The 18421-nt window shown below is 39.0% G+C and overlaps 1 protein-coding gene across 4 annotated transcripts in view; it reads right to left on the bottom strand.

Moving 5' to 3' along the window:
- The window catches only part of Tll1 (tolloid-like 1), a 201182-nt gene that overhangs the window by 9561 nt on the left and 173200 nt on the right, over nucleotides 1-18421 (bottom strand). For all 4 annotated transcript variants that reach the window (NM_001106081.2, XM_063275708.1, XM_039094815.2 and 1 more), the window contains 2 exon segments: nucleotides 8473-8686; nucleotides 17966-18093. In NM_001106081.2, coding sequence (NP_001099551.1) covers nucleotides 8473-8686; nucleotides 17966-18093 — 342 coding nt within the window.

The following is an 18421-nucleotide window of genomic DNA, read 5'->3' as shown; positions in this document are numbered from 1 at the left end:
TATGTGGGCACATGTGTGCGTGCATGTGTATGTATGTGCATGTGTATGTGTGTGTTCATGTGTGTATATGTGTGTGCATGTGTGCGTATATATGTATATATGCAAGCTTCTCTGTGTGTGTGTGTGTCTGTGTGCATGTGTGTGTGTGTGTGTGTGTGTGTGTGTGTTTAAGAGCCACCAACTTTGTACCATCAAAAAAATTCAGAAGATATTATGGGACACCAATTTTTCCACAGCTTGAATACTTGGCAAATTAACAGGCATGTATCTAAAACATCAATTGTCTAGAAAATCAACAGAAAATGTCTATAGTTTGATTTTTTCTAAAATTACAACATTTATGACTGTCACAAGAAATAATCAATTACTATGATTGTTAAGAGTCTAATAATTAACAGTGCATAGAATAACAATTCCCACTTTCCCACCGTTAATTGTAAATCAATTATGCAGCAAAATAAAAACACAGAAAGAAAATATTGTCCAATAAAATGCTTAAGACACAGATTGCTAAAGGAAAAATTAAAACAACAAAGCAATTACCAAGAAAACATGACAAATACTGTATTAAATTATTTCACATATGGGCATGTATTAGTCTGACATCGTCCTATATAGTACTTCAATATGGCCACCAGGTGTCACTATAAGCTCAATGACTTTTACAAATAGCTATGATTATCCTTTTCCCCCCTAAAATCTAAAAAGAAAAGGAAATATTCCTTAGTGTATTTTATGGACCATATATTTAAATTCACCCCATGATATAAATAATTTTATCTTTACTGATTTGACCTCTACATATTTATACTTTTCTTAAGTAAATTTTTTCCTAAATAGCAAAAAATCAGGATTAGGGAAAAGGTCATACCAAATAGAAGTTAAGGGGAAATGACAATCTGTTGAACAAAGAAATAAATTCCCAAATCCTTTACAAAACATGTATTAGGAAGAAACTGGCTTAAAAAAGTAAACAGTTTAGTAGAGGAAATACAAGTTTTTAATAGCAAGGTATAGCTTTCTATCTGTAAAAGGCAACATGTCAGTGAAACTAATAACATTAGTTATAAGATTAAGTACACGAATACTTAGAAATATTTCTACTTCCCCAGTTTACACTGATAGGAAACCAAACTGATTTTATTATTATTATTATTTTTTTTTTATTAACTTGAGTATTTCTTATATACATTTCGAGTGTTATTCCCTTTCCCGGTTTCCGGGCAAACATCCCCCTCCCCCCTCCCCTTCCTTATGGGTGTTCCCCTCCCAACCCTCCCCCCTCCCCTTCCTTATGGGTGTTCCCCTCCCAACCCTCCCCCCATTGCCGCCCTCCCCCCATAGACTAGTTCACTGGGGGTTCAGTCTTAGCAGGACCCAGGGCTTCCCCTTCCACTGGTGCTCTTACTAGGATATTCATTGCTACCTATGGGGACAGAGTCCACGGTCAGTCCATGTATAGTCTTTAGGTAGTGGCTTAGTCCCTGGAAGCTCTGGTTGCTTGGCATTGTTGTACACATGGGGTCTCGAGCCCCTTCAAACTCTTCCAGTTCTTTCTCTGATTCCTTCAATAGGGGACCTATTCTCAGTTCAGTGGTTTGCTGCTGGCATTCGCCTCTGTATTTGCTGTATTCTGGCTGTGTCTCTCAGGAGAGATCTACATCCGGCTCCTGTCGGTCTGCACTTCTTTGCTTCATCCATCTTGTCTAATTGGGTGGCTGTATATGTATGGGCCACATGTGGGGCAGGCTCTGAATGGGTGTTCCTTCAGTCACTGTTTTAATCTTTGCCTCTCCCTTCCCTGCCAAGGGTATTCTTTTTCCTCATTTAAAGAAGGAGTGAAGCATTCACATTTTGATCATCCGTCTTGAGTTTCGTTTGTTCTAGGGATCTAGGGTAATTCAAGCATTTGGGCTAATAGCCACTTATCAATGAGTGCATACCATGTATGTCTTTCTGTGATTGGGTTAGCTCACTCAGGATGATATTTTCCAATTCCAACCATTTGCCTATGAATTTCATAATCTCGTTGTTTTTGATAGCTGAGTAATATTCCATTGTGTAGATGTACCACATTTTCTGTATCCATTCCTCTGTTGAAGGGCATCTGGGTTCTTTCCATTTTCTGGCTATTATAAATAAGGCTGCGATGAACATAATGGAGCACGTGTCTCTTTTATATGTTGAGGCATCTTTTGGGTATATGCCCAAGAGAGGTATAGCTGGATCCTCAGGCAGTTCAATGTCCAATTTTCTGAGGAACCTCCAGACTGATTTCCAGAATGGTTTTACCAGTCTGCAATCCCACCAACAATGGAGGAGTGTTCCTCTTTCACCACATCCTCGCCAGCATCTTCTGTCACCTGAGTTTTTGATCTTACCCATTCTAACTGGTGTGAGGTGAAATCTCAGGGTTGTTTTGATTTGCATTTCCCTTATGACTACAGATGTTGAACATTTCTTTAGGTGTTTCTCAGCCATTCGGCATTCCTCAGCTGTGAATTCTTGGTTTAGCTCTGAACCCCATTTTTTAATAGGGTTATTTGTTTCCCTGCGGTCTAACTTCTTGAGTTCTTTATATTTTGGATATAAGGCCTCTATCTGTTGTAGGATTGGTAAAGATCTTTTCCCAATTTGCTGGTTGCTGTTTTGTCCTAACCACAGTGTCCTTTGCCTTACAGAAGCTTTGCAGTTTTATGAGATCCCATTTGTCGATTCTTGATCTTAGAGCATAAGCCATTGGTGTTTTGTTCAGGAAATTTTTTCCAGTGCCCATGTGTTCCAGATGCTTCCCTAGTTTTTCTTCTATTAGTTTGAGTGTGTCTGGTTTGATGTGGAGGTCCTTGATCCACTTGGACTTAAGCTTTGTACAGGGTGATAAGCATGGATCGATCTGCATTCTTCTACATGTTGCCCTCCGGTTGAACCAGCACCATTTGCTGAAAATGCTATCTTTTTTCCATTGGATGGTTTTGGCTCCTTTGTCAAAAATCAAGTGACCATAGGTGTGTGGGTTCATTTCTAGGTCTTCAATTCTATTCCATTGGTCTATCTGTCTGTCTCTGTACCAATACCATGCAGTTTTTATCACTATTGCTCTGTAATACTGCTTGAGTTCAGGGATAGTGATCCCCCCTGAAGTCCTTTTATTGTTGAGGATAGCTTTAGCTATCCTGGGTTTTTTGTTATTCCAGATGAATTTGCATATTGTTCTGTCTAACTCTTTGAAGAATTGGATTGGTATTTTGATGGGGATTGCATTGAATCTGTAGATTGCTTTTGGTAAAATGGCCATTTTTACTATATTAATCCTGCCAATCCATGAGCATGGGAGATCTTTCCATCTTCTGAGGTCTTCTTCAATTTCTTTCCTCAGTGTCTTGAAGTTCTTATTGTACAGATCTTTTACTTGCTTGGATAAAGTCACACCGAGGTACTTTATATTATTTGGGTCTATTATGAAGGGTGTCGTTTCCCTAATTTCTTTCTCGGCTTGTTTCTCTTTTGTATAGAGGAAGGCAACTGATTTATTTGAGTTAATTTTATACCCAGCCACTTTGCTGAAGTTGTTTATCAGCTTTAGTAGTTCTCTGGTGGAACTTTTGGGATCACTTAAATATACTATCATGTCATCTGCAAATAGTGATATTTTGACCTCTTCTTTTCCGATCTATATCCCCTTGATCTCCTTTTGTTGTCTGATTGCTCTGGCTAGAACTTCAAGAACTATATTGAATAAGTAGGGAGAGAGTGGGCAGCCTTGTCTAGTCCCTGATTTTAGTGGGATTGCTTCAAGTTTCTCTCCATTTAGTTTAATGTTAGCAACTGGTTTGCTGTATATGGCTTTTACTATGTTTAGGTATGGGCCTTGAATTCCTATTCTTTCCAGGACTTTTATCATGAAGGGGTGTTTAATTTTGTCAAATGCTTTCTCAGCATCTAATGAAATGATCATGTGGTTCTGTTCTTTCAGTTTGTTTATATAATGGATCACGTTGATGGTTTTCCGTATATTAAACCATCCCTGCATGCCTGGAATGAAGCCTACTTGATCATGGTGGATGATTGTTTTGATGTGCTCTTGAATTCGGTTTGCCAGAATTTTATTGAGTATTTTTGCGTCGATATTCATAAGGGAAATTGGTCTGAAGTTCTCTTTCTTTGTTGTGTCTTTGTGTGGTTTAGGTATAAGAGTAATTGTGGCTTCGTAGAAGGAATTCGGTAGTGCTCCATCTGTTACAATTTTGTGGAATAGTTTGGATAATATTGGTATGAGGTCTTCTATGAAGGTTTGATAGAATTCTGCACTAAACCCGTCTGGACCTGGGCTCTTTTTGGTTGGGAGACCTTTAATGACTGCTTCTATTTCCTTAGGAGTTATGGGGTTGTTTAACTGGTTTATCTGTTCCTGATTTAACTTCGATACCTGGTATCTGTCTAGGAAATTGTCCATTTCCTGAAGATTTTCAGATTTTGTTGAATATAGGTTTTTATAGTAAGATCTGATGATTTTTTGAATTTCCTCTGAATCTGTAGTTATGTCTCCCTTTTCATTTCTGATTTTGTTAATTTGGACGCACTCTCTGTGTCCTCTCGTTAGTCTGGCTAAGGGTTTATCTATCTTGTTGATTTTCTCAAAGAACCAACTTTTGGTTCTGTTGATTCTTTCTATGGTCCTTTTTGTTTCTACTTGGTTGATTTCAGCTCTGAGTTTGATTATTTCCTGCCTTCTACTCCTCCTGGGTGTATTTGCTTCTTTTTGTTCTAGAGCTTTTAGGTGTGCTGTCAAGCTGCTGACATATGCTCTTTCCTGTTTCTTTCTGCAGGCACTCAGTGCTATGAGTTTTCCTCTTAGCACAGCTTTCATTGTGTCCCATAAGTTTGAGTATGTTGTATCTTCATTTTCATAAAATTCTAAAAAGTTTTTAATTTCTTTCTTTATTTCTTCCTTGACCAGGTTATCATTGAGTAGAGCATTGTTCAATTTCCACGTATATGTGGGCATTCTTCCCTTATAGTTATTGAAGACCAGTTTTAGGCCGTGGTGGTCCGATAGCACGCATGGGATTATTTCTATCTTTCTGTACCTGTTGAGGCCCGTTTTTTGACCAATTATATGGTCAATTTTGGAGAAAGTACCATGAGGAGCTAAGAAGAAGGTATATCCTTTTGCTTTAGGATAGAATGTTCTATAAATATCCGTTAAGTCCATTTGGCTCATGACTTCTCTTAGTCTGTCGACATCACTGTTTAATTTCTGTTTCCATGATCTGTCCATTGATGAGAGTGGGGTGTTGAAATCTCCCACTATTATTGTGTGAGGTGCAATGTGTGTTTTGAGCTTTAGTAAGGTTTCTTTTACGTATGTAGGTGCCCTTGTATTTGGGGCATAGATATTTAGGATTGAGAGTTCATCTTGGTGGATTTTTCCTTTGATGAATATGAAGTGTCCTTCCTTATCTTTTTTGATGACTTTTAGTTGGAAATTGATTTTATTTGATATTAGAATGGCTACTCCAGCTTGCTTCTTCTGACCATTTGCTTGGAAAATTGTTTTCCAGCCTTTCACTCTGAGGTAGTGTCTGTCTTTGTCTCTGAGGTGTGTTTCCTGTAGGCAGCAGAATGCAGGGTCCTCCTTGCGTATCCAGTTTGTTAATCTATGTCTTTTTATTGGGGAGTTGAGGCCATTGATATTGAGAGATATTAAGGAATAGTGATTATTGTTTCCCTTTATATTCATATTTGGATGTGAGGATATGTTTGTGTGCTTTCATTCTCTTTGTTTTGTTGCCAAGACGATTAGTTTCTTGATTCTTCTAGGGTATCGCTTGCCTCCTTATGTTGGGCTTTACCATTTATTATCCTTTGTAGTGCTGGATTTGTAGAAAGATATTGTGTAAATTTGGTTTTGTCATGGAATATCTTGGTTTCTCCATCAATGTTAATTGAGAGTTTTGCTGGATACAGTAACCTGGGCTGGCATTTGTGTTCTCTTAGGGTCTGTATGACATCAGTCCAGGATCTTCTGGCCTTCATAGTTTCCGGCGAGAAGTCTGGTGTGATTCTTATAGGTCTCCCTTTATATGTTACTTGACCTTTTTCCCTTACTGCTTTTAATATTCTTTCTTTATTTTGTGCGTTTGGTGTCTTGACAATTATGTGACAGGAGGTGTTTCTTTTCTGGTCCAATCTATTTGGAGTTCTGTAGGCTTCTTGTATGTCTATGGGTATCTCTTTTCTTAGGTTAGGGAAGTTTTCTTCTATGATTTTGTTGAAGATATTTACTGGTCCTTTGAGCTGGGAGTCTTCACTCTCTTCTATACCTATTATCCTTAGGTTTGATCTTCTCATTGAGTCCTGGATTTCCTGTATGTTTTGGACCAGTAGCTTTTTCCGCTTTACATTATCTTTGACAGTTGAATCAATGATTTCTATGGAATCTTCTGCTCCTGAGATTCTCTCTTCCATCTCTTGTATTCTGTTGGTGAAGCTTGTATCTACAGCTCCTTGTCTCTTCTTTTGGTTTTCTATATCCAGGGTTGTTTCCATGTGTTCTTTCTTGATTGCTTCTATTTCCATTTTTAATTCCTTCAACTGTTTGATTGTGTTTTCCTGGAATTCTTTCAGGGATTTTTGTGTCTCCTCTCTATGGGCTTCTACTTGTTTATTTATGTTTTCCTGGAATTCTTTCAGGGATTTTTGCCATTCTTTCAGGCATTTTTGCAATTCCTCTCTGTAGGCTTCTACTTGTTCTCTAAGGGAGTTCTTCATGTCTTTCTTGAAGTCCTCCAGCATCATGATCAAATATGATTTTGAAACTAGATCTTGCTTTTCTGGTGTGTTTGGATATTCCGTGTTTGCTTTGGTGGGAGAATTGGGCTCCGATGATGCCATGTAGTCTTGGTTTCTGTTGCTTGTGTTCCTGCGCTTGCCTCTCGCCATCAGATTATCTGTAGTGTTACTTTGTTCTGCTATTTCTGACAGTGGCTAGACTGTCCTATAAGCCTGTGTGTCAGGAGTGCTGTAGACCTGTTTTCCTCTCTTTCAGTCAGTTATGGGGACAGAGTGTTCTGCTTTCGGGCGTGTAGTTTTTCCTCTCTACAGGTCTTCAGCTGTTCCTGTGGGCCTGTGTCTTGAGTTCACCAGGCAGCTTTCTTGCAGCAGAAAATTTGGTCTTACCTGTGGTCCTGAGGCTCAAGTTCGCTCGTGTGGTGCTGCCCAGGGGCTCTCTGCAGCGGCAGCAACCAGGAAGACCTGTGCTGCTGCTTCCGGGAGCTTCAGTGCACCAGGGTTCCAGATGGTCTTTGGCTTTTTCCTCTGGCGTCCGAGATGTGTGTGCAGGGAGCAGTCTCTTCTGGTTTCCCAGGCTTGTCTGCCTCTCTGAAGGTTTAGCTCTCCCTCACACGGGATTTGGGTGCAGAGAACTATTTATCCGGTCTGTTTCTTTCAGGTTCCAGCGGTGTCTCAGGCAGGGGTCCTGCCGCTCCTGGGCCCTCCCCCACGGGAGCCCAGAGGTCTTATACAGTTTCCTCTTGGGCCAGGGATGTGGGCAGGGGTGAGCAGTGTTGGTGGTCTCTTCCGCTCTGCAGCCTCAGGAGTGCCCACCTGACCAGGCAGTTGGGTCTCTCTCTCACCGGGTCTGGGAGCAGAGAGCTGCTGCGGGCCAGGATCTTCGGGTGTCTATTATTATTATTATTATTATTATTATTATTATTATTATTATTAGTTGCTTTATATTCCGCAAATCTTCAACTTCTGCAAAAGCATCAAGGTAGCCAGAATAGTTCCCAAATATTCCATATAACACATTTCAGTGAGATTTACCAGCTGTGATATTTACTTTTAATTGGCAGCCTGACACAATGCAGAATCATCTGAAAGACAGTCTCACTGGGGGTTTGTCTAGATCAGGTTGACCCTGGGTATGTCTGTGGGGGATTCCTTAATTACATTAATTAATGTGGGGAAATGCAGCTCACTGTGTTTGCCCTACATTCAGGATAGGGGATCCGTGCCTCCCGGGTTATATGGAGCAAGTTGTGAATGAATCAGCACACAGGGCATGCACTTCTCTCTGTTCTTGAGTAGGAATGTAACTAGCGGCTTCAGGTCCCTGCTCTGACCTCCCAATAAAGATGAACTGCAACCTGGAATTGTGAGCCAGTTTTCTTTGACCCCAAGGTTGCTTTTTGTCAAGGCATTTCATCACAGCAAAAGGAACATAGCTAGGACATCAGCTACAGTTAAAACTTGGGGTAATTTCATTAATAAGGCACATCTACATACCAAGAGTAATAAAAAAGAGAGGAAAGAAGTATGGCAGTAAGTTCATGTATACATATACATATATATATATATATATGTATATATATATATATGTATTCATGAAACCCATTAGCTTATATGCTGATTTGAAGATTAGTTTTTCAACAGTATTTTCTTAGAAGTAAAACAGGAAGATGATTTGCTGACCTGTGGAGTGGGTGGCTTGAAACCCTTTCCTTTGAACAGAGGCATCAGAAATGAATCGAATAAACATTTCATTCCCGGTAGCCATGAGGGGATCTGGTATCTTGCTGCCACACAGCCGGCCAAGGATTGGTGACTTCTCCGTTTGTCCGTCGAAAATTTCCAAGTGATCATATGCACATTCTTGATGCTGCTCAACCTCGAACTCATTGAAGGCCTATTGCAGAAGAAGGGAACTTTTATCTAGCAACACATCATTCAAAAAAATTCTCCAGGGGAATAATCAACTATTAATAAAATTCGTTCATGGTAAACACGGGAATTAATGCATGGAGCACATCATCGGAAGGCTTGTGAGAGTCACATGGTGTTGACTTACGGTAAGAGCATAAAGATAAACACAAGGTGTCAGTGTAACTGTTATGCTAGCCAGAGATCAGGTATTCTGCAAGGGCTGTTTGTCACAGATTTGACTCCAGACAGACCAAACTCTTGTGCAGATTCTAGAAGCAACAATTCTTTGGAAGGCCTTTAGGTCATGATGGACATGCCAATTATTTCGGCCTCTCATGTGTTTTTCCTAACCATGGTGTGAAGACTACTCCCTTGAATCTTGAACTCCTACCAGGAAGTTCTCTGCCACAAGCCACATAATGCAACCTTGGACTCATTCTTCTGTAATTATGGGCCAAGATAACCTTTTCTCTTTATAAATTCATTACCTCAGGCATCTTGAAGGAAAGCTGCCTTGGGTGATTTGAAATTACTAAGCAGAATATTATAACATTTTCAACTACTATAACTGTTTTAATTTTATAAACTTGGAAAATAATCTTACAAATGAATCTTTAAAATTAGTCCCAAAATAAGCAAATGCAAGGTCTTTAGACCTGAATAAACTTGTATACGATTAGTATAGACATTCAGAATGGAAGCTGTGGAGACTCAGTTAAATCCTATATTTTCAGTACTGAAGCTGTTTTATACTATTTATCCACCAGCAAAATAGAAAAACAAACAAATATTCCATGGCAGAATTAGAATTAGAATGACCATTAGCTTTACATTGTCCATCAAGGTTCATGTCCGTTGCTTGCATTCAGTCCTTCTGAATCCCCTTATAGTTCCCCTTTCCCTCCCTCCCTCTCTCTCTCTCTTTCTTTCTTCTCAGACTCTGTGATACAGCTCAGTATGACACATTCTAAGTCTCTCCACTTCCTTGCAAATCTTCCTTTACAGCTGAGTTCTATTCATATGCATGCATAATATGCATACACCATTCTTATTTTGATGAACAACTCAGTCAATCCCAATTTGTTGCTACAGTGAATAAAGCAGCGATAAATACTATATTCCCAGGAATGAAGCAGCTGTGTCATATGGTAGTTGTAACTTGTTTTTTTAATTTTGAGAACTCTCCACACTGACTCCCATAATGGCTGTCCTGATCCATACCCCACCAACAGTGCATAAGCGTTCCTTTCTCTCCACATCATTGCCAACGCTTGTTTTCTGATTTGTTGATGGTAGCCATTTTGGGTAGAATAAAGCGTCTTACAATAGTTTTAATTTGAACTTCCCCAATGGCTGGGAATATTGATCTCCTCAAAAACAGTTAGGGGTCATTTGCAATTCCTTTAAAAAATCCATTCAGTTTATTTGTTCATTTGTTGACCTGCAGTTTTATTTCAGTTTTATTTAATTTCTGCTATTCTTTGTGAATTCTGACTATCACCCCCCCTTGTCTGTTTTTGTCTTTTCTGCCAAATATGAACTGTGTCTAGATTTGATTTTTATTTCCCAGTCCTGTATTCTATCTCATTGTTCTTCGTGTTATTCTTATGTAAATATTGGGCTATCCCCTTTCCAATTTGTCACCATTGTAATTAACTCTACATGGAATTTAAACTACTATGATAATTATATAATATGAATGATAGGTTAAATATTAGAGAAAATCCATCTGAAGCATTGGGGCAAACATGAAACATTGTTTCCTTTTGATTATCACAGTGAGTGAACATCATTTTACTATTTACCCTAAAAAGATCCCCATAAGGAAACTATCGTATTTTCAGGAAAGATAAATGTTGGAAACCATTATAGTCTAATAAAAGAGAATTTTGACTTTTTGTCATTTTAGTTGGTCTTACACACCATAGTTTTCTAAAACACTAAAACAAACACTCTGTTAAGCCAGGATATTTACGTTTATTTTTCCATTAAATGCTATCCTCATTCTATGGCACCTTAGCAACTTTGCCATGTTTTGCTGTTATTTATACCATTTTAAAATGGCCAACCAATGACTGGTGCAAACTAAGAGCCATCCCTTGGGCCAGAACCAATCCCTGATACTATTAATTATACTGTTTATTGCACGCAGGAAGCTAGCATAACTGTCCTCTGAGAGGCTTCACCCAGCAGTTAATGCAACCAGATGCGAAGACTCATAGTCAAACATTAGATGGAGCTAGGGAATCTTGTAGAAGTGTTGGGGGCAGGATTGGGGGCCCTGAAGAAGATAGGGACTCCACAGGAAGACTAATAGAGCCAACTAACATGGCCCTTTTAAGGGCTCCAGAGGCTGACTAACCAACCAAGGAGCAAGCATGGGCCCTCTGCACATGTGCGACACGAGTGCAGCTTGGTCTTCATACACGTCCCCTTAAAAGTGGAGTGAGGGCTGTCCCTGAATCTTCTGCCTGTTTGTGAATTCTGGTCCCTTAACTGTGCCACCTTACCTTGCCTCAGTGGGAGAGGATGTGCCTGCTGTTGCAGTGACTTGACATGCCAGAGGAGAAGGAAAAGGAGGATTGGGGGAGTAGCTCTGTGAGGGGGAACTGCAACAAGAGGGCTGATACTGGAATGTAATGTGAATAAATAAATACATTAATAAAAAACACTGTTCTACTTCTGCAGAAATTTTATATGTATGTATTTCTAAATTGAAACTAAAAATTCACTAGATATATGATTCATTAAAGCCCCAAGAAAGATTAATTGGAATGGCCTGAAAACAGTATTGTTCAAATATTTAGTATTTCATAATTCCCACAGATTATAGATTATTTGCAATTGCCAATTAACTGTTTCTTTTTCTTCACAGGAACCCTTATATATCCAAGAAAAACAAACAAAAACCAGATAAACAAAACTAACCCAACACCCTTATTTAAGTCTACAGAGCAAGGCTAAGCAGTATGACGTTAAGAAATACAAAATATTTGCAGCCACGTGAGCAGCAAGTCCAGGAACCCAACAGGAACTGAGAGTCCTTTGCTAGTAATGAAGGCTGTCTCCTCCTCTGTGCCATTTTCCACGTGTTAAAGTTATGCCTGTTAGCCAAACCTGAAAGGCCTCCTGGCTTTACACCAGGCTGTGGCCAGGAAGTTGTTAAAAGGAGGGGTGGGTGGTAAGCGGGTAGGGTCAGAGTTGGGAAAGAATCAAGCAGGAGATGGGGAAAGTCTGGAAGTCTGGGAAGGTGTCTGTGCAGGTCTTCCCCACTTCCTCAGGCAGGTCAGCTATGTGAGGAATTCCACCCCCAAGACAGAACCTTTTCAAAGAAACCCCTGCTTTATTTAACACTTCATTTTTAAATATTAAAAAATCACTACACAGAGGTTGGAGAGATGGCTCAGTGACTGCTCTTCCAGAGGTCCTGAGTTCAACTCCCAGCAACCACATGGTGGCTCACAACCATCTGTAATGGGATCTGATGCCCCTTTCTGGTATGTCAAAGAGAGCGACAGTGTAATCACATAATCACATAAAATAAATAAATGTTTTTTAAAAAAGATTAAAAAACGAAGGAAAAATAAAAAAAATAGAAAAGAAGAAATACAAAATATGCACCAATAGTTCCACTGTAGTTTCAGTATAGTTGTGCATATTGTTCCTCTGAAGCAATTCTGAAAAGTTATGGTTGCCATTTTAATTAGAGACATACTAAAAAAGTAAACTCTCACTGATAGACTTTGTATTTATCCCACGCTAATCTAGAATCTGTCTTCTGCTTTTGGAAGAGAAAAGATGAGCAATGTATTCTAAGGAAGAAGTGGGAGAAACTAATGGAGTTATTAAAAAGTTCAAGAAGAGAAGGGGGAGTTTATATGTTATGATATTGCATACTACTAGAAAGATTAACAAAAATACAGTATCCATGAACATGAGATATTGCTTGTTCTGAATACTACAAGGCGAGAGCAATACTCAATTCATACAAACAAAAGGAGTAGGAAATACGAAAATAAGATTGGCTGTAGCACAAAGAACCTCACCAGAAATCAGAACTGCCTAGGGAAACAGTGAATGAGAAGTCAGCATCAGAAATTATTTACCCTGTGGTGCAGCAAGCCAAGGAAGCAGTCACCGAGACGGGTCATGCTGTGACTTAAACTTGTCAAGCTCTATAATCTAGGGCTGGAGTACACTAAGGTAGACACAGTGTATGGGACGCAGAAGAGCCTCGGTTGATGTCTAGAAGCTTGATTCCGTCTGTCAGTTCGTTCACCTCACTAACCGCCATTCTCATCTCACCCTGAAGATTGTTAATGTAGCCAACCAAACTTTCTGGTTTCATGCCTTTCATGAGATATTATTCAATCGGCCTCTTACAACTGGGCGCACATCCACACTCCTAGTATCAGCGTGGAACTGGTAAGAAACCACTAAAAGAAAAATTGGCTTGGCTACAGCCAAATTCTTTATTAGGTAGGAAACCAAGCCTCTGAATTACAAGAACAATGTTACCATAAAAAAATAAAACATTGGTTCATGAAATCGGTGTCTGCAAACCATTGTGTGTCCTTTTGGTTTCTTTTATGTCTACTTGACATGAACTAGAGTGGTTTCGGAAGGACTCTCATTTGAGGAAATGCCTGCATGTGACTTGATTGAAGGCAAGTCTGTAGGGCATTTTCTTGAGTGGTGGCTGATGTGGAAAAGTCCTGCTCAGTGTGGGTGGTGCTACCCCTGCACAGGTGATACTGGGTGCTAGGAGAGAGCAGGCTGGCCAGGTCATGAGGAGTAAGTCAGTAAGCAATATTAGTTACTTTCTGACTTCAGCTACTGTTCCTGCCTTGAGTTCCTGACCAGATTCCCCTCAGTGATGAAGTATGATGGCCTGGGAGTTGAAAGTTGAAGTGTGCCCTTTCCTCCCTAAACTGTTTTGGAGTGATATTTCATCACAGTGATAGAAACCCTAACTAGATCACAGGCCAAGTAATTATCATTTCTTGCTGTGAAATATAGAGGAGACATGGGAATCTCCCATGTAGAGGAGACCATTTTGTGAAGGATTGGGGTAACAATTTTGTAAAGGATACCCCATAAATAGCTAAAAGCAAATCAGAATTGACTTACTGCATGTGATCAGCCCATTCACTGCTTCATTGGAAAAGGAGGGACTATTTCACCCTCCAGTGACATTCAGGATGGTTGGAATAAATAATAACATCTGTTTAACATAACGAAGTTATCTCATCAAATAAAGTGGCTTTGACCTAGCAGGTTGTGGACCACACAAACACTTGTCAAGAGCCAAGTGGCTGCAGCTTGCTACTGGAATCAGACCGAGTTGACAAAGAATTAAATCATTCAGAGATTCACAGCTGATATATATTTATGGGACTCAAACAGCTCTCATTCATTAGACAGTCAATGAATTTTCCACTTGAAATGGACAGCAGTTTGGCAACAACAACAACAGCTTTTAGGCAACTGCAGAAAATGAGGATGAGGTTTCTTATCACAAAAATCAACCCTAAAGTAAGTTGCATGAAGCTCTATAGAAGGTCAGAGGACTTCAGCTAGAGATCCCAGACGTCTGGCCTTTGTGTCACAAAAAGCCATGTGTAGATGAGTGTCTGTATACAACTAATTTATATAAATTAAAAAAAAACCTAAGCCATACAGTTATTGGGGGAGCAACTCAGAAATAAGAGTGACTTCAAAAATACTGCTTGAACTTCCGGTCACAAGGTGCACATTGCACTTTGAATCTGAACTGTCCTTCACGGACTGGTGAGTGCATGCTCGTTGCCTGCTGGTGCTGCTATTTTGGGGAGACTGTGAGACATTTAGGACATGGGGCTTCACTGGCAGAATAGGTCAGTAACGACAGGTTGCTGAAGGTTAGACTAACCCCTGGTCCTGCCTCTCTGTCTTGTGGTTCACGGTAATGTGAAGAGTCTCCATCACACTGTTCCACCACAATGACCTGAGCTGTTCCGCCATGCCTTCCCCAACATGCTGAGCTAAATCCTGTGGACTCGTGAACCAGCATTTGCAGTCTTCCCTTTATGCTGTTTTTATTTCAAGCTGTTTGTCACATTACCACAATAGTAACTAATGCATATGATTCATGATACATTGTTATAGGACACACACTGAGCAGTGAATAGATACAGGACACTCAATACCTTTAACTATTTAAAACAGTGTTATTTTATTTTCTGTGCTGTAGTTTTAACAAGAGCTTTGGATATGGTGGGCAAGTGCTCTATCACTTAGCTACATCTCAGAGTCCCAAATTATTTTCTTAAACATCCACATCAAACCAAAAGATTTGATACTAAAACCATTAAGGTACATCCATATCAAAATTATATTTCTACAATCTTGGAGAGGGGAGAAAACTAAATTATAGGAAAGCTAAGACACAAGAAATAATCATAAATTCTGATTAGAAAGTCAAATACACTTTAATAAATCAAACTAAGAATGAGAAGTTCATTTTAAGTAAAACAAAAGTGAGCTCTGATTTTGCTAATAGTCTGAATGTACTGACCATGTGTTTCTGGAAACCTAGTCCATTCTATGGGTTTCTAAGTAGAATAGAAAATTACACCAAATAGTCATGCCCTTTCCCAGGATATGCCGTCTTCTTAGACAGCATCTACAGAGGTTCTTTCATTCATAATGCAGACATTGGAGGAATGACAGCGCCAGGCAAAGCACACAAATGTTCACAAAGAAGCAACAAGATGATGCAACTAATGAAGTTTGCCTTAGGTGAACTTTCAAACTAAGAGAATTAAAGAGTCAAAAAAAACCAAAAAGAAAAGTAAGAAAAAAGAAAAGAAAAGAAAAAGGATGAAGGAAGGAAGGAAGGAAGGAAGAAAGGAAGGAAAAAGGAAAAAAGAAATAAATTAAACATCTGTGAGATATGAACTGTATTTGGCCTTTTATTTTGGATGAGATATACCACAGGATTCATATGAAATATTTGAAAAAGAAAGATTAGAGGCCGCTGGGGAAAACGTCAAGAGCAACACAAGCCCAGTCATCTGAGGAAGGTCGTTTCTATTCAGTAGCTCTTCCATTGTGTTATGGTAGGAAATTCTATGAGTTGTGTGTAGATATCTTTGCCTTATTGACACTTAACTTTGTAAGCTGCAACTAGTATATGATAAATACGGTAGCAAACACCATAAGCAGTTGGGTCTATTTTAGTTGCTTCAATTGGATCTATTTTAGCACGTCTGTGTTTTGTGTGTGTGTGTGTGTGTGTGTGTGTGTGTGTGTGTGTGTGTGTTTTATAAATATTGGCTCAAAAATAATGGCCAGTTGTATTTCTTTGAGCCAAGACATAGTAAAATCAGGGTTTAATAAAGGCCCACATCCTCATTCGTTCATAATGGTAGAATTATATGGATTTTCTAGGAGACTTCTCCCAAGTATCACTGATTAAGTCATCTTTCTATTGTAAGTTATGACACAATGATCTGATCATTTCATTAAAAATCACAGGAACATACAGTCATTAAAACTGAGATGAATGTACCCATTTTTCTGCAACTGCTGTAGAAAATGACTATTAACTTGGTGTCTTAAAACAATAAAACTGTGTCAGACATAAACAGATCACATGAAAGGGAGGGGAACTAGCCCTTCTCAACTGGAGAGGGATCAGGACTGATAGAAGATAGTTGGAGGGGTAAAAGTGACCGAAATCCATTCATTCTATCCATGTGTAGAACCACCAAACAATATTCACACATTGCCTTCAGAATTTTTAGTCTAGAAAAGATGAACCACTGAAGACCAAATCTGATCCAAACCTGTTTTGGAAGTAAACCTTCACTGGAGTACAATGAAGCAACACTAAGGATAAACAATAGAATTATCACAGTTCTTTATTTCAATGTAGCTTCCAAAGCTGTAATAACCCAAAGAACAGAGTAGCAGCATGAAAAATAGGCCCCTTAGACTGGTAGAACAGAGTAAAGAGCCCATAAATAAAACTGTGCATTTACACAAAATTTATTTTTTATGATGATGTCAATAACATAATAAGAAAATTGGTTCCTTTGATAACTGATACTGGAAAAAAACTGGATATGTGCTTAGAATCTAAGCTTTTACTTCATACCAAATAATATAATAATAATAATAATAATAATAATAATAATTCAAAATCAAAATAGATTAAATGTAAGACTGAAACTAATGGAAGGGGAAGCCCTTGGTCCTGCCAAGGTTGGACCCCAGTGCACGGGGATGTCAGGGGGGTGGTAAGGGGTGTGGATGGGGTAACACCCGTATGGGGGAGGGGGTGGGGATGGGGGCTTATGGACAGTAAACTGGGAAAGGGAATACCATTTGAAATGTAAGTAAAAAATATATCTAATAAAAAAATTTTAAAAAAGACTGAAACCAAGAGCATCCTTGAAAAATATATAGGAGTAAAAAATCCAAATTCAATCTCATGTTCCCTGGAATTAAGACAAGTTTGATTTTTATAGAAATTTAAAATTAAAGTTAAAGTTCATATTTTAGAATTGGCTGAATTTTTAACTGTTTTTGAGGGTGAGGCATTATACAGATAATGTGAGTAAAATATAGTAAAAAGAGTAAAGCTATAGGCTGGAGAGATGGCTCAGTGATTAAGAGCACTGGCTGTTCTTCTAGAGGTTCTGAGTTCAATTCTAGGCAACCACATGTTGGCTCACAATAGTCTACAGGAATCTAACGCCCTCTTCTGGCATACAGATACATATGCAGCAGAGCAATCATATATTAAATAACTAAAATTTTAAAAAGAGTTGTAGATTGTGTAAATTAATATTCTTCAAACCACAAGGCAAAATTGATTTTATTTTTAAAAGCATGCTTTGTCTATGAGACAAATAGTACTTATACAATCGGAAGAACACATTATATTCTTTTTTTAGGTGAAAGAATAGGCTATTGTTTTCCAGATGAATTTCTGAAATTTTAAGAATTACTTCATTTATTCTCTCATTTATAAATAAACCTGTAATGTTAGGCTGCAAATCCTAATGCTTATAGCAATTTTAATAATGCCTTTTAAAGAGTCCTTGGGAGAACATGGCTTTCACCTTGATCTGGGAAATCAAGCATGTATTTTGTGTAAGTAGAAGCCTGGAGAATTGACTCAAGTCAGGTAAATAAAACATTCTTCCCCCTTCCCTGTGGGTTATTCAAGAAAGACACGGACAATCAGCTTAATCAAAAAAAGGGAATCACTTACTAATTTGATGCGGTGGCCAGGAATGGCACTGATGGCCCACGTGCACTCTTTCCTGCTTGGATACTTGTCTGGCCAGTTGGGACTGGTGATGAGGCCACTTGGGCTGTGGATCTTCTGTTCACACTCCGCTGTGCCAATAACAATAGTATGAGTTGGTATGGGAGTCTAGTGCAGAACCAGGCCAAAAAACGTGAAGCTGATTAGCCCCCTTCTCTACTGAAAGGTTTCCCTACAGGCTAGCTAATCATCACAACATCTGATGTTGCCATTTTCATCTGTGTAGAAAATCTGTTGCTGAACATAATCAGGCAGTGACTGTACTCTGAATCGCTGGAAATATATGCTTGCCATAAACTGCATAAGTGTCTAGAAGAATATGAACCTCCATTTTAAACTATTGAATCAGAAACCTCAGACTTCAGTAGATCAATGTGCATTGGAAGTCAACCATATCAA

The sequence above is a fragment of the Rattus norvegicus genome, chromosome 16 (assembly GCF_036323735.1).
Source record: "Rattus norvegicus strain BN/NHsdMcwi chromosome 16, GRCr8, whole genome shotgun sequence".
NCBI lineage: Eukaryota > Metazoa > Chordata > Mammalia > Rodentia > Muridae > Rattus > Rattus norvegicus.
This window is presented reverse-complemented; position numbering and strand designations above follow the sequence as displayed.